Consider the following 25,580-nt stretch of genomic DNA (forward strand, 5'->3'; position numbering starts at 1 on the left):
ACAGTTGATTTTAACTATTGTGAATTGCGTGTGTGGAGGGGTGGGTTGGTTCTGTTATAATCCATATTCTTCACTCCGCATTTAACCCTCTCCTGTTACCCCCAGTTGTTAAGGTGATTCCCATTGTTTCAGGTAGAATTATTAACCTGCACATCTTCCTGAGTGTTCTGATGTTTGTCAGCAAATTAAGGGATGCTTCTGAAGGCTTGAGATATCAGGATATTTAGAATGTCACAGCAGTGAGAAGTTTTAAAGGTGATCTGTGAGGGGTCTTACGCTTTTACTAAGTCTGCACCAGAGTGCCCCTCTGAATGGATAAGTTTATATGAAAATCCCCTGAGCCCATCCTTGTGTTCCTGGGTTCTTCAAGAACTCATCATCCCTAATGTAGCTATTTAGCTGTCAGAAGCCTTTGGTGACGATAATGTAGAGAATGTTGGCAGAGCGTAGGAATGCTAAGAACGCTCTCTGTGTTGTCAGATGGAGAGGCTGGTTTAAACTGGCTTTTAACTGACAATGATGTTTTAAACAGAGCTACCACTGAGTTATTAACCAGCTCAGTCCTTAGGAATTCTTTGTTGCTGTCCCCAACTAATTGGGAAATGATGGATTGACTATAGATGGAATGTGTTTTTTAAAAAGTTGAGTTATTTTAAATAAAAACCCAATTTCCAGCTAGTGTCAGAGGTGCCTGCACTTCGATTGCACTGTAGTGTCTGGCCTTGGTTCACGCTGGTAGGTGTGGCCACCTCCGACTTGTCGAGTCTTAGAGTTTGTATGCAACTGAAATGGACAGCAGGAGCCGATGCTTGAGGCGGACCAACCTTGGACAAGACTACTCCGTTGAATGGAGACAGTGATTATTGCCTTTCTGTAGTCCCCTTCACCTCTCTGGCACAATTGTGCCCCTCTGGCTGTCATTGACCTTCTTGGAACACCTATATCTCCCCAAGTTCTTTACGTTAAAAATTCTTAGGTTTTCTTCCTTCTAAGCAAGCTGGCAGGCATTTTATTGAAATAACAGTCAAACAAACTCATGGTTGGATAAATGGGGGAATTTTCTTCAGCATCAGGGCCAGGCTGAGGAGAGCTTTTAGCCAAGAGATAGGTCTGAATCCTCCTCCGAGTCATGTCATGTGTTACTCATGCTTGGGTTTGGATTGGGAAGAGAGGTGGACTAGCATTTTGACTCTGACAGTGCAGAAAGGGCACACCTAGTCAAAATAACTCCCGTTCCATGATGGGACCTCTCCTAATGCCAAAGCATTTGTACAGCCTGACGTTCATGTTTTTCACGGTCTGCCATAAACACCATAATCATAAAGAGGGACCAAAGGCACATAGATAGTTACCTTTTATCAGACAAGATCTGCTGGGGAGGAGGGGAAGGACTGTGATACTTCACTTTGGGATGACTCCCAGTACACAGCTTCTCCACAGAAAACAGGCTATTATAGTCCCTTAGGATGATGTAGTATAGTAAGTGATCTTGACGTTGTATTTCAGAGACTGACCATATAAAATACGGGTAGTATTATGGTAATTTTATATGAAACATTTGTATTTCTGTGTGATATACACACAGAAAAGTTCACAGATCATAAGCATATAATTCAGTGAATTAACAGTCACACAGGCCAAGAAATAGAACATTGTAAGAACCCTAGGAGCTCTGGGGGAGGGAAGCACATCTCAGTGGGTAACATATAGTAATTAGGTGAAATCCTATTAAATTACTGATACTTGACTGTTTTTAACCTCAAAAAGTTTCATGTGGTTCAACCTCATAAGCAGTTAAATGAGTGAGTCATTTTGTGATGAATCTGAAATAAATTAATCTCTCCTTGAACCTTGTTCATGTCCATCCCATTACATGGGGCAGGAGGCGGGGGCTGGGGGAGTGAGGGAAATGAAACACGCCATGATATCTTATAGAGACCATCTTCCTTCCTTTTAGAGGTCGATATAGTTTTATCCCTCAGGAGTATTTTTTTATCCTCAGATATCTAGTTTGACATGTCAAATAATACCACTTTTTATTACTTTTGTTCTCAAAATGATTCCAGATTACTACATTCCTTTGTGCTTAAGTCTTTATTTTCAGCCCCCGTTTTCCCCCTACATATTTTTATTCTCTTTCAGATCTCTACCCCTGAGATCGTTAAATGAGTAAGAGTAAAGGAAAAAGAATATAACTGCATTAAAGTGTAACATGAAGGAATTATAGAGTGTTTTGGAGATTATAAGAAGCTCTATGGACCCACTGGGGACTTTACTGTTTGTTTCTTTTGTTTTTATGTGTTTTTAACCTGCCCTACTTAGGTCATATTATTATATACATCCAAATATTCTCCGGATGGAATTCCAAGGTTCGTTCCTAAATATTTAAAAATGTGAGAGACCTAAAAAAAAAAAAAAAAATCAACAACCAAAGCCAACTATCAAATTTCACAGGAAGTTAGAAAGCCCAGAGAGATGCTAACATTCGTCTGGTAACTGGACCAACTATTAATAGTTGATGAAATATTGTTTAGTCCTAGGGCAAATCAGAGGACCCAGAACTTGTGATAAATATTAGGCCTTGGCCTATAAACATTTCTAAAATTTTGCAACCTCCACCCATGCTTCAGTTTATGTCGCTGAAATAGCTCTAATGTAAATAACTGAGGCGGTCTGGAAGTTAATAGAATAATTTCTGATTTCCATCAACAGTGCTTTTCCGCCCCCGTTTCGCACTCATGCTATTAGCGAGCGCCCGCGGGAGGGCAGCTCTTTCTCCTTGCTCCCTCTTTCCCTCCATTTCCCGTGTGTGCTTGCTTACCCATTACTCTGAAAGTAGACCTGTGGCCCTGAGGTCAAAGCTCCCAGGCCCCCCAAACCACACACCAGAAACAGTTTCTACCTTTTTAGGAATGAGAATCTTCTCACACATTCGTATGCTCTTGATGGAGAGGGGAGACCCTCCACCCATCTCTCTACTTGCCCTGCGATCCTCCCTAGAGGATCCCCAGCTTGAGCTCAGCCTCCTTATATCTTGAAATGCGTTTCAAGCTGAAGAACGATGACACTGAAACTGGGTTCGGAGTGCGATGGGTCGGGAGGGAGGTGAGGGCGTTCAGATACTGCTGTGTTTAAGTTCAGATTGGTAATCATGCAAACCCAGTTTTGCAGTGTATTGTGGTACCTTTTAATCCATCAGATGTGTGGGAAGCTTTCATTTTATTCTATATTTTTCCCTTTTAATTTTCTTGGTGTTTTTCTTCCCTCCTCCTGGGTGTAACGTTTTCACGCACAGATGTCTCCTCGCTCTGCCCGGCGACGTTGGTCCATACAAGCAATTAACGACTTCCCGGTACTGTGCGCTGTGCAAATGCTCTCCTTGACTAATCCTGTCTGCCCAAAGGCCCAAGAATAAAATGCCACCTGCCTGGCTTTGAGGAACCTGAGGGACAGGCTGGCTGGTTTTCAGGACCAGCACAAGAAATTTTTTGTTCTTGGGAGTCAGGCCCCAAGAACTTCCTCCTTGTCTCATCCAGTTTCCAATGGGCGAATACTGAGACCGTTAAGGATCGTGAACGGGCTTCTTTGAAAGTGAAGCCAGACACTGGGTTTCTTGGAAAGAACCCCAACTTAAGCCTTTTGCTCACCTGATTTCATTTGGAGTATTTGTATCATTTCCTGGAGCTTTCAAAAGCCTACCTTTGGCATGGGGTGAAGCAGAGGAAGATAGAAGAGGCTTCCACCATTCTGTCTCTGTTTTTATCGTCTTGGTCTAGTTTAAAGAGGGAAGTGCTCACCTGCTTCGTTGGCATGATGCATAAGCTAGTTTTTAATCCTTCGGGAACTTTCTGGAACAATTTTTTTTTTTTTTTCTTTACCAACAGTATTTTGCATTGCAATGAAACCTCTGCTGTGGACATCCTCTCTTCCTTTTCTTTCTCTCTTCCTCATTCCTGTTGGCCATCCCCCCTCTTCTGTCTTCCTCTCCCACCCCCTTCATGTTTCACTAGTGCCAAGGTGGCCTCGGGCTGTGAAAGGCAGCCTTGCGCCTTTTGTGTAAATTTCATTCGGTGTAAAAAATTTGGTGGGGGAAGAGTCCTTGGAGCTTTATCATACTGAGACCAGTTGAAATCAGGAGCCCTGACCAGCACGGCCCACTGCTGCTGACAGCTTGCAGGTGGAGCGGCCGTCATGCCGCCATCCCTCCAAAAGCCTGTCCCAGCCACCCGGACTGCTGGATTTCCAGCGATTTCCAGAAGTCTCAGCTCCCGCTGCTATTGAAATAGGGACTCATGTTGACTCACTGCCCACTCTGCTGATTATGCATTGTTGGTGGGGTTGCTGCGAAGCAGTTGGTGGCTTATTCTTGGGCTGTTCTACATTTAACCCATTTACTGGCATCGATGTTGCCTCCGGTTGTAGCGGTAACACTGGCGGTACAGTCGCAAGCTGGCTAAGTTGGTTGTCATTCAGTGCTGTTCGCACCGGTGCCGCCCCCCGCCCCCCGCCCCCACCCCTCCCAGTCCTTTCCTCCCTGTCCTCCGTCCTATGAGTCCATGAACGCCTTCTTGGTATGTTCAGAGGAGTATCCTGGTGCTCATCATGTGATAACTGTCTGTCTCGTTTTGTCTCTGTTCCCTCAATCCCTGCTTATGAAATCTGTGGGGCAGGGGCGTTTTCTGGGATGGGGCATTGAGAAGACCTAAGAGAAACGGGGGGCCCTTTGCCTCCCAGAGGGACCGAGCCTACTGCACAGAAAAGCGCCCCCCTTGAAGCCCGTCAGAGTGGGACTAGAGCAATGCGGGAGGTTTCGGGGGCTGTCAGGCCAGAGTGCCCTCCCCTCACCTGGAATGCTCGGCCACACCTCAGCCTGGTGTGTCGTTGTTCTCGGCATGTCGTCACCTGACAGTGGCACAGATGAGGGGTTCCTCCAATCACCAGCAAGATGTAAGGGAAAAAGAAGTCTTGGGGAAGTATGGATGGAATATGAACCCTTTTTGCTGCAAGGAAGTTATCTGTGCTCCTTCGGGAGCAGCGAGGACCTAAGGCTCTGACATCTGCTTGGAGACTGAGCATGTCTTTACGTAGGCAGACTGGCTGTATCTGTGTCTCCAGGATAACTGTCACTAGCCTGGAGTCCTGGGTGACCCCCCTAATCTGCAGGGGCGGCACTTCCTATTTAAAAACCACCAACCACTAAATAGAAAAAATGAAACTCTTTTATGGCCCCTTACAGATTTTTGATAACGTTTTGCACTCACTCCTTGCTGGATTAGATGAATGCACAGTGCGGGCCCATAATTGCTCTTATAGTTTGAGGCCTGGCGGCAGCTGTGCTCAAACCCATCCAGTGTTGGCAAAACTCCCGTTACCGGCTCAGAGGCAGCTGAGTGAGTTTCCACCGCACATCGCCTGTACGTCAGAACGGATCAGGGGAACCAGCTAGAAGCCTACCATCTCAAGAAGTTGCCAGGCAAGTCCCAGAAAATCCGGACTGTGATTTCCATAGTTCAGTGAAGGGCAATTACAGAAGGTTGTCCAGGACCACTGTCTACATTTCCATCAAGTACCTGTTGACTCCCACGAGTTTTTTTCCTCCCCATCTCTGTAACCAAGGACCCCAGATGGGCAGAGGGAAGAGTCCTAAGGCATCTCTTTGGACTCTGTTCTCTTCCCTCTGAACGTGCCGACCCCTCCCACTCCCAGAAAGGGGATGAAACAGAGTGAGGGTCAGGCTCTTGAGCCTGGCTTGAAATACAGCATCTGGGGCTGAGCCTGAGGAGCCCCCATGTAAAGCCAGTAGCCACGGCCGCCTCTTGTCCCTGCTGGTATTTGGCCTGCGGCTCTGGCTTGGTTCAGGGTGCTTGGGGTATTTGGCAGAAAAGTGAAATGAGCAGTAACTGGAGAGGCTGGGGTGTCGGACAGGCCTCCCTCCCATCAGATGTTGATCTCCTTCTATGCAGAGATGGATGCATTTAAAGATGGGCCAAACAGCTCACATAGTAACAGGTAGCTTAGTCTTAGGGCTCCTTTTTTTTCTTTTTAATCCAAAATCATGCCCTCAAAAGCAGGTTAATAAGGATGGGCTTAGCAGCCTGACAGCCTGCATTCGAATCTCAGCTCTTAGGAATGTGGCCTCAAGTAAGACTCACCTCGTCATTTGTCAAACGGAAGCAGCAGCCCCTCTTTCAGAGAGCTGTGTTGATGGCCATGCTCACAGCGAGGGAACAGCCCAGAGCAGGAGCTCATGTTGTTCATAATAACAGACCAATCTGTAAATCCTAAGTCAAACATTTATGCACTTGGACTTTTGTCCAGGACATCCCTCATTTCCTGCACAGAGGACCCTCTGTGGCCATCTGAAGGTGAGGCCGTGGGGAAATGGGACAGTTGCTCATGATCTTCCATGGTCCATGTTACCCAGGTCCTGCTCAAGTCCATTTGGCATTCTGAAGTGATCACTTTCAGAAATAACACACGTCTGCTAGGAAAAACATTTTAACATGAGCTAGTCTATACGCGAAGGGACCACTTTTGGCACACGGGCCTTCATATTTTGTTTTCACTTAAGTTTGCTTAAAAAGACAGGAAATTGTGGTGGTTTTCTGTGTGGCCTGAAAGGTAGCAGACCCCATCCCTCATGAGGCCTCCATTTATTTCCACGGTTGAGTTCCGTGGAGCTCTAGTGAAGTGGCCGGCTCTTCAGACGCTGCTCATTTTCTCTTATAAACAACGAGCCAGAGTGTCTGCCTGGAACAGTGTTTTAGACGCCTTCCACCCAGCACAGAAAACCAACAAGATGGATCATACTCCATTCCAGGTGGAATCTTTTTCATGTCCATCTTTTCCTCTTGTTTCTTTCATACTTTTTTAATCCAGGACCCTAAATCTAATTTGAGGTATGCAATTATGTGGCACCTATGGGTGTTGTTTCCTGGAATTTTTAAACTCCTGGAAACCTGGATAAAAAACATTTACGTACCTAACACCCTCCCTGTTCCAGTTCACCACACTGTGCTGTTCCTGTCACAGCCGGGTAGATGCCCACAAAAGTACCCTACCTCCAACCAGTCACGTCAAATGGTCTCACGCACATGGGCAACATCTGTCTTGGGTCGGTTCACGCCACCTGGCTCCAGCCCAGTCTGACAGGCGGTTTGCTTTTCAGCCCATTCTCCCCTTATTGCGTCCTTGTCAGGATATCTGTGGCTCCAAGGCTAGTATTTTTGTGAGTGGGTACACAATTCTTGAGAAACTAGCCTGCACAAATCGAGAATCAAAGGGCCCCTGGACGTAGTAGCTGAGGCTTCTCTTGGATTGATAGTAACGATGTGTATGAATCAAGATCACAGAGAAACTCAGTTGCTGCCAAAGATCGACTGGGTCAGAGTTGCAGATGGATAATGTAGCACATGTATTTACAAATGATGATAAACAGTTCACAGACCTCAGCCAACCTTTATGCCGCGATCCAAGCCCAGGTGTCCTGGATCTAGTCGGTTCCATAACACTTACGGAGCCCATAGGAAGCTACATGCATTGGGCATCTTTGGGGATTAGACCGGACATCGCTGGTCAGAAACGACTAAATACAGACCATGACTCATGAATGAAAGAGCGGTTGTATAACAATCACTTGCAGAAAATCAGTTACTTGTGAGTAACCCAAGTAATGATCTAATCTAAATTCCTGAGGGCTTATAATACATTTATAATCGTTACAGATTTTTTAATTGCACGTTTTCAGTATGCACTCTCACCCTTCCATTGTGGCCTTATTAAACTTGCAAGATCGGAATGGAGCTCATCGTGAGGCATAGTTCTCAGCAAGCAAAGAGGATGACATGAGACTAAGTTAATAGCAAATAAGGAGCTCGCCCAGGGTCACACTGAACCGCACAGGTGCTAATAAGACCCGCACACCTTGGTTTTCTGACTCCAGATTACAGACCCGTTCCCTAGCAACTTCGTTAATAAGTATGTCACCTTCCCCCTGAGTTGAGTCACTTTGGTGGGCCCCCTTTTAACTTCCAGCAATAAAATAAAGTAAAATATTATTTCCTCGGCTGCTTGTCATTTTGAGGATACCAGATGGGGCTACACTGATAATTCTCCCTTTCCAGGACATCTCTCATTTCCCACACACAGGGCTCCTTTGTAGGGGGTGCCCTGGGGAAATAAGCCAGTTGCTCATGGTCTTCCATGTCCATTACCCAGGTACCTCCGCTCAAGTATTTTTGACATTCTAAAACGATCACTTTTAGAAGTAATTCAAGTCTGCCAGGAAAAACCGGGTAATTCTCCTTGAGCTGCTACGTTTCTCGGTCTGCCTGCCACAGATTAAGGTTTGCAGAGCCCACACTGCTGTGTCTGAATTAAATTTTCCACAAACCCTATTAAAGCTGTCTGAGAAGAAAAAAGAAAACTTTGATTAGTTTCAAGCAAGAACTTTGACCCTAAGATTAATCCCAGCCTTAAAAGTTGTTCTTCTCCCACATTTTTGTGGTCTTTACTAACTTATTTACCTGCTGTACATTCTTTTTCTTTTCTTTTCATTTTTTTAAATTCTAGATCCGAGGTATCTCTTTTTGGGCACCTGCACAATGTATGTAGCCCTGCAGTAGGTGCATATTTTCCTGTTAGGATTTTGGAACCAACAGCTCAATGCCCTCTGCCATCCTTTTATTTCCTACAGATGCTGATTCATATAATTATGGGCATGATGTAATGTAAAGTCTCTGCAAATAACCAATGACCCAACTCTGATGTGCTCTGCGACTGTAGGTTTCCATTCATCAGAGTCCCCATTAGTTATATCTCGTCATCTCCCCCAGAAATCCAGGAGATGGAAAAGCAAGCGTGAGGGGTCAGACTCTGGCAATCGACCGATCAAGGCTGCCGGGAAAGTTATCATCCAGGACACTGCATGCCTTCTTCCTGTTCACAAATCACTGGGGGAACTGTACATGTAAGTCTGCCGTGCTTATCACACATCATAATCCATGTGGCTTCCTTTCTTTTTTTCTTTTTTTTAAAGTTTTGGAACCCTTTCGGGGCGCCTGGGTGGCTCAGTCAGTTAAGCGATCGGCTCTTGATTTCTATTCAGGTCGTGATCTGAGGGTTGTGAGTTCAAGCCCTGTGTCAGGCTCCGTGATGGACATGGAGTCTCCCTGAGATATGCTGTCTCCCTCTCCCTGCCCCTCTGCCTTCCTGCACCCCACCTCGCACACTCTCTGTGTCTCTCTCTCTCTTAAATTAAAAAAAAAAAAAAAAGTAAGGGTTGGAACCTTTTCTTCAGAAATTTTAGGAGGAGACCAGTATATGAGCTTTCTATTGCTGCATAACAAGGTACCACAAACTTAGCAACTTAAAATAACATACATTTGCTATCCCGGGTTTCCATGGGTCAGGGTCCAGGCATGGCTTTAGCTGGGTCCTTGCTCACGTCTCACCAGACTGAAACCGTAGAGGTGGCCGTGTAGTGGTATTATTTAAAACTTACAGCCCTCTTCCAAGCTCACTCAGGTTGTTAGCGGAGTTTACTTCCTTGAAGACATAGAACTTGGTGATTTTTGTCTTCGAGACCAGCAGGAGTTTCTCTCTGATGCTTCACTTTCTTTCTAAGGTCTCATTTGATTAGGTCCGGCCCACCTAAAATAATCTCTCTTTTGACACATTCAGAGAGGACGGATTAATAATCTAATCTTGGGTGTGATAGCCCATCAATATTCACTGGTATCACCCATAATTAAAGGGAGGGGATTATATTAGATGTGTGGTGGGGGAAGGCACAGAAATCTTGCAAACAGCCTCAGAATTCTGCTTTCCATACCGATATGGAAGACAGTTAAAAGCAGAGCCGCTTCGGTTGAAGGGAATTGGGAGGCTAGTGCCAGGCATAAGAGGCTGGCCAGTGGTCACCCTTATTGAACCGAACACATAACAAAAAGTGTTTATTTTGTAATATATACACAGCACACCACTCTTTGTGTTAGAAACCACAGTGTTGCACATACTTAAATTCCTTTTTATTCAACCCTTAAGTGTGGGGAAATCCACAGAAAAGCTGGTTGCTAAATTGTCATTCAGGGCTGGTTGCCTGTCCTGACTTTAGAGAGGTGAACAATTTCATCTTCCCCAGGCGCGAACCTGCAGCCTGAGCTGTGGGTAAGCTTTTTCTCCATATGATGTGACTTGAAGGGTGAAGCTTAAGGCTAACGTGGATAAAACGGTTTGGGTGATAATGAAAGGGGCAATTTTTAGTTTGTTAAATCAGGGGTCACTGATTTAGGAGGTGAGACCAGAAAGAAACTTTTTAATTCTTCTTACATTTCAGATTAAATGTGAATGATATCCAAGAAACATGCCAGAAGAATGCCACTTCTGCCTTGCTTGTTGGAAGGAAGGACCTTGTCCAGGTTTGTGCATCCCTTCTCATGGCCCTCTGGAGTTTTCTTTTTGAGCTGGTCGTTTTCACTTCATAATTTTGGTTTAGTGACCTTTCAAGGAGTGCTTCCTATTTTGCAATTTCTCTACCATTTTCTTTGCCCAACTACAGGGCTAGAGTAGCTTTCTAAATCCTTTGGGTTTTCTCTCTTTCTTAAAAAATTTTTTTATTTGGGTGCCTGGGTGGCTCAGTGGGTTAAGCCGCTGCCTTTGGCTCAGGTCATGATCTCAGTGTCCTGGGATCGAGTCCTGCATTGGGCTCTCTGCTCAGCAGGGGGCCTGCTTCCCTCTGTCTCTCTGCCTGCCTCTCTGCCTACTTGTGATCTCTTTCTGTCAAGTAAATAAATAAAATCTTTAAAAAAAAAAAAAAAGACTGGCTCATTAAAAAAAAAAAAAAATTTTTTTATTTAAGTTATCTTATCCCCAGTGTGGGGCTTGAACTCATGACCCCAAGATGAAGAGTTGCATGCTCTTCCCAGCTGAACCAGCCAAGCGCCCCACTCTGAGTCTTTTTCTTCTTTTGATCTCAGTTCAGGTCTTAATCTCTGGGTGATGATTTTTAAGCCCCACGTTGGGCTCCATGCTGGGTGTGAAGTCTACTTCAAAAAAAAAAAAAAAGTTTTGTGATCCTGGGCAACACTTAATCTTTCTGAACCTCAGTTTCCTCGAGTATGAAATAGTCCTGATTCTAGTACCAGTGAGGAAGAATTAAGGTCATATATGTAAAACTCCCATGTCTATATCTGCTAGATGGCAAATATCCAACGTATGGGACAGTCGCCACTCTGTTCCTGTAATTATCGTGGTCATTAGTGGCATGGTACTTGTAAAGGGATAGAAATGGCATCAGTACAAATGCTTGAAGAATATTTTCTGGTTCTTTTTTATCCATATGTCGATGATGATGTGTCTACTGTTCTGCAAAAAGTTGTAGAAATGAACCCAAGTGTCCACTATTCCTGTTAAAGCCATTTAAGAAATGTGTATTAAAAGTGAGGACGTAAGGGGGCTCCTGGTGGCTTGATTGGTTAAGCTTCCGACTCTTGGTTCTGGCTCAGGTCATGATCTCAGGGTTGTGAGGTCGAGCCCGGTGCCAGGCTCCACGCTCAATGGTGCATGTTGGGCGGGGACATCTGCCTGAGATTTTCTCTCCTTCTCCTTCTGCCCCTTCCGTGTTCTGTCTCTCTCTCAAAGAAAGAAAGAAATCTCTCTCTCTCTCTTTTTTTTTTAAGATTTTATTTTTATTTATTTGATAGACAGAGATCACAAGTTAGACAGAGAGAGAGAGGGAAGCAGGCTCCCCGCTGAGCAGAGAGCCCGATGTGGGGCTCGATCCCAGGACCCTGGGATCAGGACCCACGCTGAAGGCAGAGGCTTTAACCCACTGAGCCACCCAGGGGCTCCCCTCTCTCTTTTTTTAATCTGAGGAAGTAACATGCCTAAATCATCAGGGTAGTAAACATCCTCTCCTACCCCAGAAAGACATTAACTTCTCCCAGCAACCATTCAGGTGGGTCACTGGTTAGAGAGATGAAAGGAAACCTTGTGATTCTTAATCAATACTTGTGTGTTTTGAGTATCTTAGTGCCACCTAATTTAATAGGTTTTTACTATATATCTGATGTGTTTCTCTACCCGTTTTTCAGTATTTTTGTTTGTTCTTTTTTCTTAGATTATAGACTCCTTGATTAAACTCTGTGTTTTCGGGGCACCTGGGTGGCTCAGTGGGTTAAAGCTTCTGCCTTCGGCTCAGGTCATGATCCCAGCGTCCTGGGATCGAGCCCCTCATCGGGCTCTCTGCTCAGTGGGGAGCCTGCTTCCTCCTCTCTATCTCTGCCTGACTCTCTGCCTACTTGTGATCTCTGTCTGTCAAATAAATAAATAAAAACTTTAAAAAACCTGACAAAACTCTGTATTTTCTTCCTTTCAAGTTTTTCACAGAGTCTAGTCTAGTGTTTTTCAGTTAGTGGGCATACAATGATGTATTGCCACTAAGAAAGATTTCCCAGTAGTACTCCATTTTTTAAAAGTGTGGAGGGAAGGGGGCTCTGTTGACAGCATGATGTATTTAATATAGTGTGTGCTAAATCTTGGATTTAATAGTTACCTAATAGATATTAGTTTCTGCTTGATGACCCCAAGCCCTGTGAGAGTTCAGGTTTGGAGATATTTCTCAGATTTGATGTCAACCAAAAGAAAGTCAAGTCTGTTTTGTCCTGGCCTATTTTTCTTTAGCTTTAAGAGTATGCTGAAACTTTTGTGATGAAAGCAACAAAGTTGCTTTGTTGGTTTCATCACAAAAGTTTCCCATTACTTGGGCAAGGGACAGATCTGACATGTGACAGGGAATGCTTTTTTTCCCCCCTTTCCCTGCCTGTTCACTAATGAAGCAACCAAAGAAGTCACTTGAGCCAACCCATTGAGATTAATGTGTAGGGTTATTTCTTTGAGGTTTGCTTAATACAGGTTTTTAAGACTAGCATTTCTCGAGCATTACAGCCCCCAGAGAATCTTGTTAAAATGCAGATGTTGATTCAGTGTGTCTGGAAGGGGGCCTAATGTTCCCAGTTTCTGTTGCCCTCAGGGCAGCAAGGCTGTAGTCTGTGTGTGGAGGAGAGCTGGGGTTCTTTCATGCTTCCTGGTCCTGTCCTCACCAGTCTGACTTCGAGTGTTTGTCTTCCATCTGTTCCAGGTTTGGTCGCTGGCTACAGTTGCTACAGATCTTTGCCTTGGTCCCAAGTCTGACCCAGATTTGGAAACACCCTGGGCTCGACATCCATTTGGGCGACAGCTGCTGGAGTCTCTGTAGGTTTTGAGAGCTAGAAGTGAGGAAAACGAGTGATGTAAATTGTAGGTCTGTAAACCTTTCCAGTGTTTTCATCGAGGAGGTCTGAGAAATGGGAAAAAGTGAGTTCTTTCCCATTAGTGCTATAGAAATTTCTGTGCAGAACTGAATTCTTACAGCAGAAGGAAGTATACAGTATTTTTTATTTACAACAAGGATTTGAGATTCACGTGTCCTTTAGAGATTTATGCTTTAGTCCATAAGTCACACTAGTCTGAAACACAGGAGAATGAACTCTTGAAATGGTAAATTTCTGGGGTGCTATAGAGTTTTGGCCCAAAGAGCAGATTTTCTAACTCCATGTTGACTTACATGTTTCCTAAGGGCGATGATGTTTTCACCCTACTTGGCATTTTATGGAAGGCTGGATTTATTGTTCTGAAATGTGGCAGACTGGAAATACCATGTGAAAATGATTTACCACCACGTCCAACCACTTGAACCTTCATAACTGTGAGGCTCAGAGCCTGACAGAGAGACAGAGAGGCTCTGATGCCTTCAGGTGGAGGATTGCTGGACTGACTCGTTGAGGCTGGACCTGGGCCCTATGCTGAACCTTCAGTTGCCTCATGGTGATGCAGGGATGATAATCGTTGTTCTAGCCACATCACATAAGGCTCAAATGTGATGGTGTGAAAACACTTTTAAGAAACAACATGCATTGGGGTGCCTGAGTGGCTCATTTGGTTGGGCATCTGCCTTCGGCTTGGGTTGTGATCCCAGGGTCCTGGGTTCGAGTCCCGCATTGGGCTCTCTGTTTGGAGGGGAGCCTGCTTCTCCCTCTGCCTGCTGCTCTGCCTATTGTGCTTCCCTCTCTCTCTGTCAAATAAGTGAAATCTTTAAAAAAAAAAATAAAAAAAAAAAAACCAAAAACAACCCACCATGCATTGCTTGGCAGGAAAGTATCAGTATCATTCTATCACAGAGGCCACATTGCTCTGATCCCTACCTCACATCCTAGCGTAGTGGTCCTAAAAGGAGCAAAGAGGATGCAAGTATCTAAAAGGTAAAAATATCCCTTGTTATTCTTATTTAATAGCTCATATTCATAATTCCACCTTCGTGTCTTTTGCCAACTCTTCACACCATGGTGATGGTACAGTGTTCTGAGCACCTTTATATAGCATTAGGTTATGAGTGAAGTGGGAGTCTTTTTGGAATTGGGAGACCAAGAGCACATGCGTGGCCCCATTCAGATGTTTAGTTTAGTCCACTTAGTTCTTGGAGAGGCTACACTCGAGTCTGAGCCGTGCCTGGATGCCAAGCAGAAGCTTTCACATGGGTTATCCGGCTCATTTGTAATACTTGGATACATTTTTTTCCAAAACAAATTTAGCCAGACTTAAAGTACAAGCTGCTAGATCTGTAGAAAGCCCTGGATCCTGACGATTTTGTGAGGCAGAATTAAGAATCCTCCCTTCTACCCTCCGTCCACAACCCACCACAACGGTGACAGTTATCCTTCCTCTATCTCTTCTCTTAACTTTTTCTCCTCTTACCTTTTCCTCCAGGTTGGCTCACTACTGCCGACTCCGGGACGTCCAGACATTGGCCATGCTCTGCAGCGTGTTCGAAGCCCAGTCTCGGCCTCAGGGAATACCAAACCCCTTCGGACCCTTTCCCGGCCGGTCCTCTAACCTTGTGGTGTCCCACAGCCGATACGTAAGCCTGCAGCCTTGTGCTTTGTGTCCGACCGCTCCTAAAGGGAAGCCTGTTCTGACGCCGCTTCTGTTTGTCCTGCAGCCCAGCTTCACTTCCTCGGGCTCCTGCTCAAGCATGTCAGACCCAGGGCTCAACACCGGTGGCTGGAACATAGGTTGGTATGGTGCTGCCTAGGCCACGCTGATTTCTGGCACTCTGAACACTGTGTGTGAATTGTTGCTGTGTCAGCTTCGGTTGGTAGATGCACTCTGTGCTTTCCTTGTTCCTCATTTCTCTTCCAATGTAATGTGATGGGGATGCTGTCGTTAGCAAGGCCTGGACTTGAACGGGCCAGTTTCTGGTATGTCTTTGTGCCCAGCTGGGCAGCTTTTCAACGCGTAACCTTGAAAGACTGGCAGTGGGACTTCAGTGTTCACCCAGTAAACCCGACCCTCGTCCTTTCTCCCTCACACGCCCTCCCGCCCCACCCAGACAAGGTGGGGCCACTTGTTAGCTGTCTCTTCCCACGTGCCTCCTTTCAAGGTAGAGAAATAAAGATGAGCCTGATTCCAGCGGGCCATAAAGGTCTATTTAACGAACAAGTATATTTGTGGCTTCTGGATTTTTGAAATTTCTTTTTAAAAATCATCTTAATTTTCTTTTCTTCCTTCCTTTTTTTTTTTTTTCTTACTCAGAATTTATTCTTCTCTTATGTAGAACTTGAATGAGCTTGGTGATTTAGTTTCCTAGTCTATAGAATAGAAGCCACAGATACAGAAACTTGGAAATAAAAGGTGGAGCCCGTTAGAGACGGGGCAGGCGAAGAAGTCATAATTACAGTAGTTTGATAGGAAGAGATAAAAAATATTAAGAAAAAAAAAGACCCAAAGAAAAAACAGTAGTTGGTGCTTAGTAAGTACAGTGTCAAATAATTTCCTGAGAAAGTATCCCTCTCTTGCCAACCATGATTCTGGGTCGTGCAGAAAAACATTTTACCAGTACCATTTGCACAAGAAGTCGGGAAAAGTCATTTTATTATATTCAGAATAGTTTTAAAACTATGAGACTTGGGGCACCTGGGTGGCTTAGTGGGATAAGCCTCTGCCTTCGGCTCAGGTCATGATCTCAGGGTCCTGGGATCGAGCCCCACATCGGGCTCTCTGCACAGCAGGGAACCTGCTTTCCCCTTTCTCTCTGCCTGCCTCTCTGCCTACTTGTGATCTCTCTCTCTCTCTGTCAAATTCTATATATATATAGATAGATTATAGATACATATAGATATCTATATATATAGATATCTATATATATATGATTTTGTATTCTGTTTTTAATTTTATCATGAGCATTTTCTCACGTCATTGAAAAAGTCTTTATTCATAATGACTGCTTTATCTAATATCCTTTATCACTCTACCGTAATCTGCTGCTTAATTGTTGTGTGCACTTCGTTATTCGGTTACCTTAACAGTAAATATGTAAATAAAAAGGTAAGGCTACAAAAGAGCTCCCCTTAGGTACATTTCTCAGCATCTTCCACTTAGCTTATTTTCCTTCCGCGGCTAAATTGAGCACACTCTGCGTTATGAGAGCTTCCAGACAATTTCTGCGCCTTCTCTGATTTCCCTCTTCCCTTCCTGTTTGATTTGCTTCAGCGGGAAGAGAGGCAGAACATGTCTCCTCACCTTGGGGAGAGTCTTCTCCGGAAGAAATCCGCTTTGGGAGTCTCACCTACAGTGACCCCCGTGAGCGAGAACGTGATCAGCATGATAAAAATAAAAGGTAACAACCTTTCCCAGCGAGAGCTGCAGTTTCATAATGCTTAGAGTCCCCCAAATCAAGACTCTTGCTATAAGAAAGGTATGTTAACATCATTAGGGATCGAACTTGTTTTTCCTTAAAGGAACTGACAGGAAATCTTTTGAGTTTTATCCAGGCTTCTGGACCCTGCCAATACCCAGCAATTTGATGACTTTAAGAAATGCTATGGAGAAATCCTCTATCGCTGGGGTCTGAGAGAGAAACGAGCTGAGGTGCTGAAGTTTGTCTCCTGTCCTCCTGATCCTCACAAAGGGATTGGTGAATATGAATTTCTTTCTTTTCCCGTCCCTATCTGAAAGGTCCTATAATCTAATTTGTCCTAAAACATAAGACTTAGAGTGAAGTCTTCTAGCTTCTCACACAGAAACAGAAATTTCTAAGGGATTTTGTGTCTGCTCTAACCTTCCGAAAACCCTTGCATTTCATGACAGGAGTACGTTTCTCTTCTAAGGGGAAGTAATTTTACATACGGTACTCAGATGCTGATTTGAGGAGGGGTAGTCATTCACCTACTCAACTAATACATAACGGAGCTCCTGTGAGGCACAGTGCTGGCACATTCCTTCCCCTCCTGGGACTTACAGACTAGTGGGGGAGAAAAATTAGATAACTATAGGTTGTGGTCACTGTTGATGAGCAAACAAAAAGGATGTTGGTACAGGAAGAGCAGGGAGGGGGAATCTCAGGTGATGTCTGGCCTTGCGTGGGGAGAGCCTTTCTGAGGGGCTGAGGTCGAGGGATAAGAAGCCATCTGGGCGGAGAGCAGCAGACATTAAACTAGGAGAGGAAGGCCAGGGCTAGAACACAGTGAGTGAGAGGGGTACCAAATTAAATTGTAGGATAAGTAAGGACTTGCAAGTCATGGTTTTGTATTGGGATTGTATTTTGAGTCCAATGGTAAGCTTCAAAGGGTATTAAGGAGTAAGTGACATGCTCTGGTTTCTATTTTGAGAGAATCACTGATTGTTAAATGAAGAAAGGATCGGAGGAGGGCGGGGTAGAAGTTGGAAGAAGACCTTTAGGGTAGTCAGAGGGAGATCAACAGCCTAGTCTTGGGCAATGTCAATGGAGGTGGAGGGAGGGGATAGATTCGAAATACTTTCTTTTTTTTTTTTTTTTTTAAAGATTTTATTTATTTATTTGACAGAGATCACAAGTAGGCAGAGAGGCAAGCAGAGGCAGAGAGAGTGAGAGGGAAGCAGGCTCCCCGCCGAGCAGAGAGCCCGATGCGGGACTCGATCCCAGGACCCCGAGATCATGACCCGAGCCGAAGGCAGTGGCCTAAACCACTGAGCCACCCAGGCGCCCCTCGAAATACTTTCTAGAGGGAGACTCCGCATGATATGCCGACAAGCTGGATGTGGGATTGAGGGGAAGGGACAAAGCTTAGATGAGTCCTAGGTTTCCAGCCTGGGCAACTGGGTAGGTCATGGTGCCACAGTCTAAGATAGAAGAGGCTGGAAGAAAGTTCAGAGGTGTGTTTGGGACAGCTGGAGATGTGTGCGAGCTGTCAGACCGGAACATCACGTAGGTGGCCAGACGTGTCTGGAGCTCAAAGGGGAGCCTGGGGCAAGAACGAGCAGTTTGGGGCATTCGCAGCATGTAGGTGGTCCTGCGGCTGGGAGAATGGGTACATTGACCTGGGACCTGGGGGCGGGGAGGAAGAGTACAGGGAGAGCAAGAGCCCACCCGCTCTGGGCCTTGAGAGAAGCCAGTACCTGCCACTTCAGTCTAGAGGAACAGCCAGAGACAGACTCAAAAGGAGATACCAGTTTTTGAGGAAAAGCAAGAGTGTGATCTGAAAGGAGTTAAGAGATGAGGTTTTTTGTTTTGTTTTGTTTTAAGATTTTATTTCTTTATTTGACAGACAGAGATCACAAGCAGGCAAAGAGGTAGGTAGAGAGAGAGGAAGGGAAGCGGGCTCCCTGCTGAGCAGAGAGACTGATGCGGGGCTTGATCCCAGGACCCTGGGATCACGACCTGAGCCGAAGGCAGAGGCTTTAACCCACTGAGCCACCCAGGTGCCCCAAGAGATGAGTTTTAAAGGGCGACGTGGAAGATCACTGGAAAGGGTGGTCTGAGCACACATCGATGTCCTCTCTCCCAGAGGCCCCCCCACCCCCACAACCCCACAAGGGTCTATCCAGACCTTTCCTGAAAAGATATAACCATGCAAAGAGAATCATGTTGTTGATAGCATTTGGGACCAGGGAGACAGCTTAGTGGTTACTGACTTTATAGGGCCTGAACTGACAGGCAGAAAAACAGTACGACACGTGACAGAACCCCATCCCTCTCCGCCCTCTCCCCACCTTGATGGCTCAGAAGTTAGTGATATTTGACACCTCAGGAAGTGGCATGAAGGTGAGACTAAACACAGGAGTATTGTTGGGTGGCTTTTTTGGGGGTCCCCAGGTCCCAGTTTGCAGAGCAGGTTATGAGCCTTCCTCTATCACAACAGAAAATCAGGAATTTTTGTTCTCCAGAGAAGGCAGACAGCTTTCCAGATTGAAAGGGCGCGCTAAGCACCTAGTATAGTCAATGAAGAAAGACCCGGGATAAAGAAAGACCCAGGAGCTACCAGCGAGCACAGGTCCCACTCAGAGAATAAGGAATATGGGCAGCACCGCACTTCTCAGGAGCGGCGAACCAGACACTGGGAAGGAGAGGATGAGGCGGCATTGCCTTCGGAATTCTCCAGAAAATGATTTCGGACCTAGAATCCTGCCCCAAATGATCAGTCCCCGTGTGAAAGTAAACGTTCCACCTATCCAGGAAGGCAGGGAGTCGGGATGGTGGTGAAGGGAGACCCCCCCGGCAGACCTGGAGGCAGACCCCTGCAGGCTGGTGCTGAGGAGCATCGTCTCCAAGAAGAGAAAGTTAGAAAAATAGCTAGTGGATTTCAGTGTCTGCTCTGTTTTTAGAGATTCAGGTATTTGAGAGAGGGTTTGCAAATGAATTATGGTAAACAAACTAAGCCAACAACAATAAGACGGTTACTGAGAAAAGCCAAGTGTGCAAGAAGGGAAAAGTGGTCATGGTGCATGGCTTGGCTTGAGTAACGCTCACCTAGGTAGATGATGTGAAAACAGAAGGCTGATCTAACCAAGTAATAATGGAACTGTGTGGGGAAGATGAGGGGCAGGGTGTGTGTGGGGGGGGGGCTAGGGGGCAGTTGGGGAGTGAAAGAAGCTTCCGTGGGAAAGTAGAGAATGCTTAAATGTGGAAATTAAGAATTAGCTTCATAAAGGGGTGTTTGGAGATGGAAGGTAGAAATAAAAAGTTAAATGAGTTGGAAGGATTTCTTCCGGGAGTGATTGGGGGGGGGCGAGAGGGTGGAAGGGAATGCCGGTTTTGTTAATCAAACGTATAGTATTATTTGACTCTTTAAGTTGTATACATGTGGTTTCAGTTAAAAAACTCAAACAAGGGGCGTCTGGGTGGTTCAGTGGTTTAAGCCACTGCCTTCGGCTCAGGTCATGATCTCAGGGTCCTGGGATCGAGTCCCGCATCGGGCTCTCTGCTCGACAGGGAGCCTGCTTCCCTCTCACTCTCTCTGCCTGCCTCTCTGCCTACTTGTATCTCTCTCTGTCAAATAAATAAATAAAATCTTTAAAAAAACAAAACAAAAAAAAAAAAAAACAAAAAAAAACCTCAAACAAGGGACGCCTGGGTGGCTCAGTGGGTTGAGCCTCTGCTTTCAGCTTGGGTCATGATTGCAGGATCCTGGGATTGAGCCCTTTATCGGGCTCTCTGCTCAGCAGGGAACCTGCTTCCCCCTCTCTCCCTGTCTACCTCTGAGCCTGCTTGTGATCTCTCTCTCTCTGTCAAATAAATAAATAAAATCTAAAAACAAACAAAACAAAACAACCCAAACAAGGCGCCTGGCTGGCTCAGTCAGTAGAGCGTGTGACTCTGGATCTTGGGGTTGTGAGTTCGAGCCCCATGTTAGGTGTAGAGATGACTTAAAGCCTTAAAAAAATAAAAACCAAAAAAAACCAAAAACCAAGCCAGAGTAATATGGAGATTTAGGTATCGAAAAACAAGTTTTGTTTTAATATGGATTATTTTGGTGTATGTACTTGAGGGAATGTAGATGCAAAATGCTATTTGGACATTGTATTTTTCAGAGCATCTAAGTGCATGGAAGTTTATCAGAGAGAGTCATGAAGGCCTGGAGCAATTTGTCATTTAGAATTAGTTTTCAGGAAAATATATGAATCCCAGAGATAGGTAATGATACATTGCACCCTTATGACATCTATTATTATTAGCATCATGCCAGGTTCTGTTGGCCATGCAAGGTAACACGAGGTATGGTTTGGGGGGTGCTGTCAAAAAGTCTCCAATCAGAGAAGTAAAACAGGAACTTATGGAGACTTCAGTGATCCTGAAGCATGAATAGTGAGTCTTAATACCATTGCAAATGGTATTGCAAGATTTCAAAGGGGAGGGATTATGGAAGAGAGACTCACAGACAAAAGCATTATGTATTTTCTTCTTTATTAGTTATTACTTTGGAAGAATTGGACTGCTCAAATCTAGCAAACAGCAGATATTGAAAGAGAAATACTCCGGGGTTACCAGGGCTACAGTTAGTCTCAAAATTGCTGGAAACCAGCAGTTTCCTCTTGGGCTCATCACATCTGCAAGGGTCATCCCACATCAGCAGCAAATTTTGGGGATAAAATTGGTTTCATGTGAGGGGTTATATTTATAGAAAGGACTTGAGGCTTCATTTATCTTGAAGGGATAGTCCTAGACAGAACACTTTTTTAATAAACCATCTCCATTACAAGATGATTTTTTTTTTCATTTTTTAAAATTAACATATAATGTATTATTTGATTCAGCGGTACAGGTCTACGAATCATCAGTCTTACACAGTTCACAGCACATACCCTCCCCAGTGTCCATAACCCAGCCACCCTATCCCTGCCCTCCCCACCCCCCAGCAACCCTCAGTTTGATCCCTGAGATTAAGAGTCTCTTATGGTTTGTCTCCCTCTCTGCTTCGATCTTGTTTCATTTTTTCCTTCCCTGCCCCAATGACCCCCTACTCTGCCTCTCAAATTCTTTATGTCGGAGAGATCATAAGATAATTGTCTTTCTCTGATTGACTTACTTCGCTTAGCATAATACCCTCTATTCTATCCACATCATTGCAATTTTTTGATGGCTGCATAGTATTCCATTGCATATATACCACATCCTCTTTATCCATTCATCTGTTGATGGACATCTGGGCTCTTTTTTTACTTTGGCTGCTGTGGACATTGCTGCTATAAACATTGGGGTGCAGATGCCTGTTTGGATCACCACATTTGTATCTTTAGATTAAATACCCAGTAGTGCATTTGCTGGGTCATAGTGTAACTCTATTTTCAGCTTTTTGAGAAAACTCCATGCTGTTTTCCAGAGTGGCTGCACCAGCTTGCGTTCCCATCAACCATGTAGGAGGGTTCCCCTTTCTCCGCATCCTTGCCAACATCTGTCATTTCCTAACTTGTTAACTTTAGTCATTCGGACTGGTGTGAGGTGGTATCCCATTGTGGTTTTGATTTGTATTTCCCTGATGCTGAGTGACATTGAGCCCTTTTTCATGTGTCTGTTGGCCATTTGTATGTCTTCTTTGCAAAAATGTCTGTTCATGTCTCCTGCCCATTTCTTTCTTTCTTTTTTTTTTTTTTTAAAGATTTTATTTATTTATTTGACAGACAGAGATCACAGATAGGCAGAGAGGCAGACAGAGAGAGAGGAAGGGAAGCAGGCTCCCTGCTGAGCAGAGAGCCCCATGCGGGGCTCGATCCCAGGACCCTGGGATCATGACCTGAGCTGAAGGCAGAGGCTTTAACCCACTGAGCCACCCAGGCGCCCTCCTGCCCATTTCTTGACTGGATTATTTGTTCTTTGGGTGTTGAGTTTGACAAATTCTTTATAGATTTTGGATACTAGCCCTTTATCTGGTATGTCATTTGCAAGTATCTTCTCCCATTCTGTCCGTTGTCTTTTGTTTTTTTTTTGACAGTTTTCTTTGCTGTGCAAAAGCTTTTGATCTTGATGAAGCCTCAGTAGTTCATTTTTGCCCTTGCTTCCCTTGCCTTTGGTGGTGTGTGTAGGAAGAAGTTGCTGTGGCTGAGGTCAAAGAGGTTGCTGCCTGTGTTCTTCCCAAGGATTTTGATGGATTCCTGTTTCACATTGAGACCTTTCATCCATTTTTAGTCTATCTTTTTGTGTGTGGTGTAAGGAAATGGTCCAGTTTCATTCTTCTGCATGAGGCTCTCCAATTTTCCCAACACCATTTGTTGAAGGGACTTTTTTTCATTGGACGTTCTTTCCTGCTTTATCAAAGATGAGTTGACCATAGTTGAGGGTCCATTTCTGGTCTCTCTATTCTGTTCCATTGATTTATTTGTTTGTTTTTGTGCCAGTACCATACTGTTTTGATGATCACAGCTTTGTAATAGAGCTTGAAGTCTGGAATTGTGATGCCTCCAGCTTTGGTTTTCTTTTTCAACATTTCTCTGGCTATTTGGGGTCTTTTCTGGTTCCATATAAATTTTAGGATTATTTGTTCCATTTCTTTGAAAAAAAAAAAAAAAGATGGTTTTTTGATAGGGATTGCATTAAATCACACACTTGATTTTGGCTGTATTTTGGTCTATTAGAAGAAACTACCTCCCAAATTTTTAAAATTTTAAAGGAAGAAAAACGTGTATGTATATATATATATATATATATACATATATATATACACACACACACAAAAATAAGGGTAAACATGATGAAGGGATGGAATATGACTGTAAAGATGAAAATTTAAAAAGATTCTAAAAAAGGAATTGTTAAGATAAGAAGTTGGTTTAAAAAAGAAAAAAAGGTGAAAGAATGTGACCAGGCTGGAGACTAGAACAAAGCCATGCACTAGATTTAGAGTGTATTTTGATCTATTAGAAGAAACTGTATCCCAAAATTTTAAAGAAAGAAAAACCTATATGTATACAAAAAATAAGGTTAAATATAAGGAAGAATATGACTATAACAGAATATGACTATAACAATGAAAATTTTAAAAGATTTTTAAAAAGGTATTGATAAGATAAAATAGTTAAAAAATGTTAAAATAGAAAAGAGGAAAACTTAAAAATAGAATAAGAAAATAAGTAAACTTTAAACAATTTAACTTTGAAAGACTAAAGAATCATGGGAAATAAGCAATGAATTCGATATATATTTCTTTACTCTAGCTTTGGAGTTTCACAGTTCTCAGTGATCAGTCAGTCAGCTTGGTCTTGGCTGGATGTTCTTTCTGATCTTCTGGGAGTGGGGTCTGTTGGGTGATTTCTCAAATGTCTTTGCTTGAGGCGGAATTGCACCGCCTTTGCCCAGGGGTCAGGCTAAGTAATCTGTCCAGGTTCGTGCTCCCGAGCTTTTGTTCCCTGAACGCTTTCCGTAGAGCTCTGGAGGACGGGAATGAAGATGGCGGCCGCCCAATCTCTGGCCAGAGGAGCCGAGAGCTGGGGCCCCACTCCTTAGTGCTCCCTCAGAGAAAAGCCATTAGTCCCTCCCATCTCCCTGGTCTCCAGCAGCATTCTGTGCTCACCTGGCCTGTGACCGAGTGATTCTATCTCTGGCACTTGGTCCTGTTTGGAGTCTCCAAATGCAGCAGATTCCTGTAGCGTGCTTGCGCACGGCGCCGCTTCTCCCAGAAGAGAAAGGATCTGCCCGGATCCCCAGATCTACCACCTGTGCATCCCCTGCCAGCTCATCCCGGTTTAAGGTAATCCTGAGCTGAGAACCCTGACCTTGGCTCCGACTCTGAGGCGGGCTTCCCGGTCCAATACCTGGCAGCTTTGCCACACTCAGACACCCCTGTCTTTCCGTGACCCTGAGAGTCCTGAGACCACAGTGGCCCCGCAAGGGCTCCACCCCAACTTAGCTTCTGGAGTGACGTCCCTTAGTGGAGCAGACTTCTAAAAGTTCTGATTTTGTGCTCTGCTGTATCACCTGCCGGGAGCCGGCCCCTCCCCCCGCGGTCTATCTTCCAGTGGCTTCCGATTCACTTCTCCACACATCCTACTTTCCAGAAAGTGGTTGGTTTTCTGTTCCTAGAATTGCTGCTTTTCTTCTCTTCAACCTCCTGTTGAGTTTGTAGGTGTTCAGAATGGTTCGATAACTATCTGGCTGAACTCCTGGGCCCTCATTCAGGTCTCCTGCTCCTTTGCTATCTTGCTGCTCCTCTACAAGATGATTTTTGATTTTTTTTTTTGTTGTTGTTGTTGTTGTTTTTAGTTTTTTTTTGTGGTATGTGGTGCTTGGTAATTATGGCGGCACAGGTGAGGTGTTTGGGACGCCCCCCAAATCTTGCCCCAGAGGCGTGCGTCTGCTCACCTAAATTTTGTTCAGCCATTTTCTGCTTCTATGTTTATTAATTTAACATCTTATTCATCTTGCTGGTTTTATTTACATCTGTGTAATTGTTGGTAATTAATCCACATAGCTCTTCTGTATGTAGGGTCATATGGTGTTAAGTCTTGGGAGCTGGCTTCTGTCTGGGGGTTTCATAAAGCCTTAGGAATCATAATTTGATCATTTATGTGCCAGACGTATTTTTATTGTCCTTATTAGTTTGTCCATTGAGAACCAGGAATGCTCTGTTTCGCCTCTGCCAGCTTTCCCAGGCAAAGCCTGTACCTGTGGTCATATGCTTCCTTCCCTGAGATTGCCCAAGTTTGTCAGGGTTCCTGGAAAAGACACCTTGACAGCTTGTGGTTTTATACAAACTCTATATCCCTTTGTATTTCCACATGTGGCAGGAAGTGAATCTGTA

General features: G+C 44.5%; 1 protein-coding gene across 2 annotated transcripts in view; it reads left to right on the forward strand.

Moving 5' to 3' along the window:
* The window catches only part of WDR59 (WD repeat domain 59), a 96,373-nt gene that overhangs the window by 67,530 nt on the left and 3,263 nt on the right, over nucleotides 1–25,580 (forward strand). The window contains exons 19-26 of one of the 2 annotated variants that reach the window (XM_045987800.1): nucleotides 3,296–3,352; nucleotides 8,835–8,968; nucleotides 10,337–10,418; nucleotides 13,139–13,251; nucleotides 14,803–14,953; nucleotides 15,035–15,107; nucleotides 16,585–16,711; nucleotides 16,866–17,008. In XM_045987800.1, the coding sequence (XP_045843756.1) occupies nucleotides 3,296–3,352; nucleotides 8,835–8,968; nucleotides 10,337–10,418; nucleotides 13,139–13,251; nucleotides 14,803–14,953; nucleotides 15,035–15,107; nucleotides 16,585–16,711; nucleotides 16,866–17,008 (880 nt within the window). The remainder of the gene's footprint in view (nucleotides 1–3,295; nucleotides 3,353–8,834; nucleotides 8,969–10,336; nucleotides 10,419–13,138; nucleotides 13,252–14,802; nucleotides 14,954–15,034; nucleotides 15,108–16,584; nucleotides 16,712–16,865; nucleotides 17,009–25,580) is intronic. The other variant, XM_045987801.1, reaches the window with a different exon arrangement.

Source organism: Meles meles, chromosome 19 (genome assembly GCF_922984935.1).
Source record: "Meles meles chromosome 19, mMelMel3.1 paternal haplotype, whole genome shotgun sequence".
In the NCBI taxonomy this organism is placed as follows: Eukaryota; Metazoa; Chordata; class Mammalia; order Carnivora; family Mustelidae; genus Meles; species Meles meles.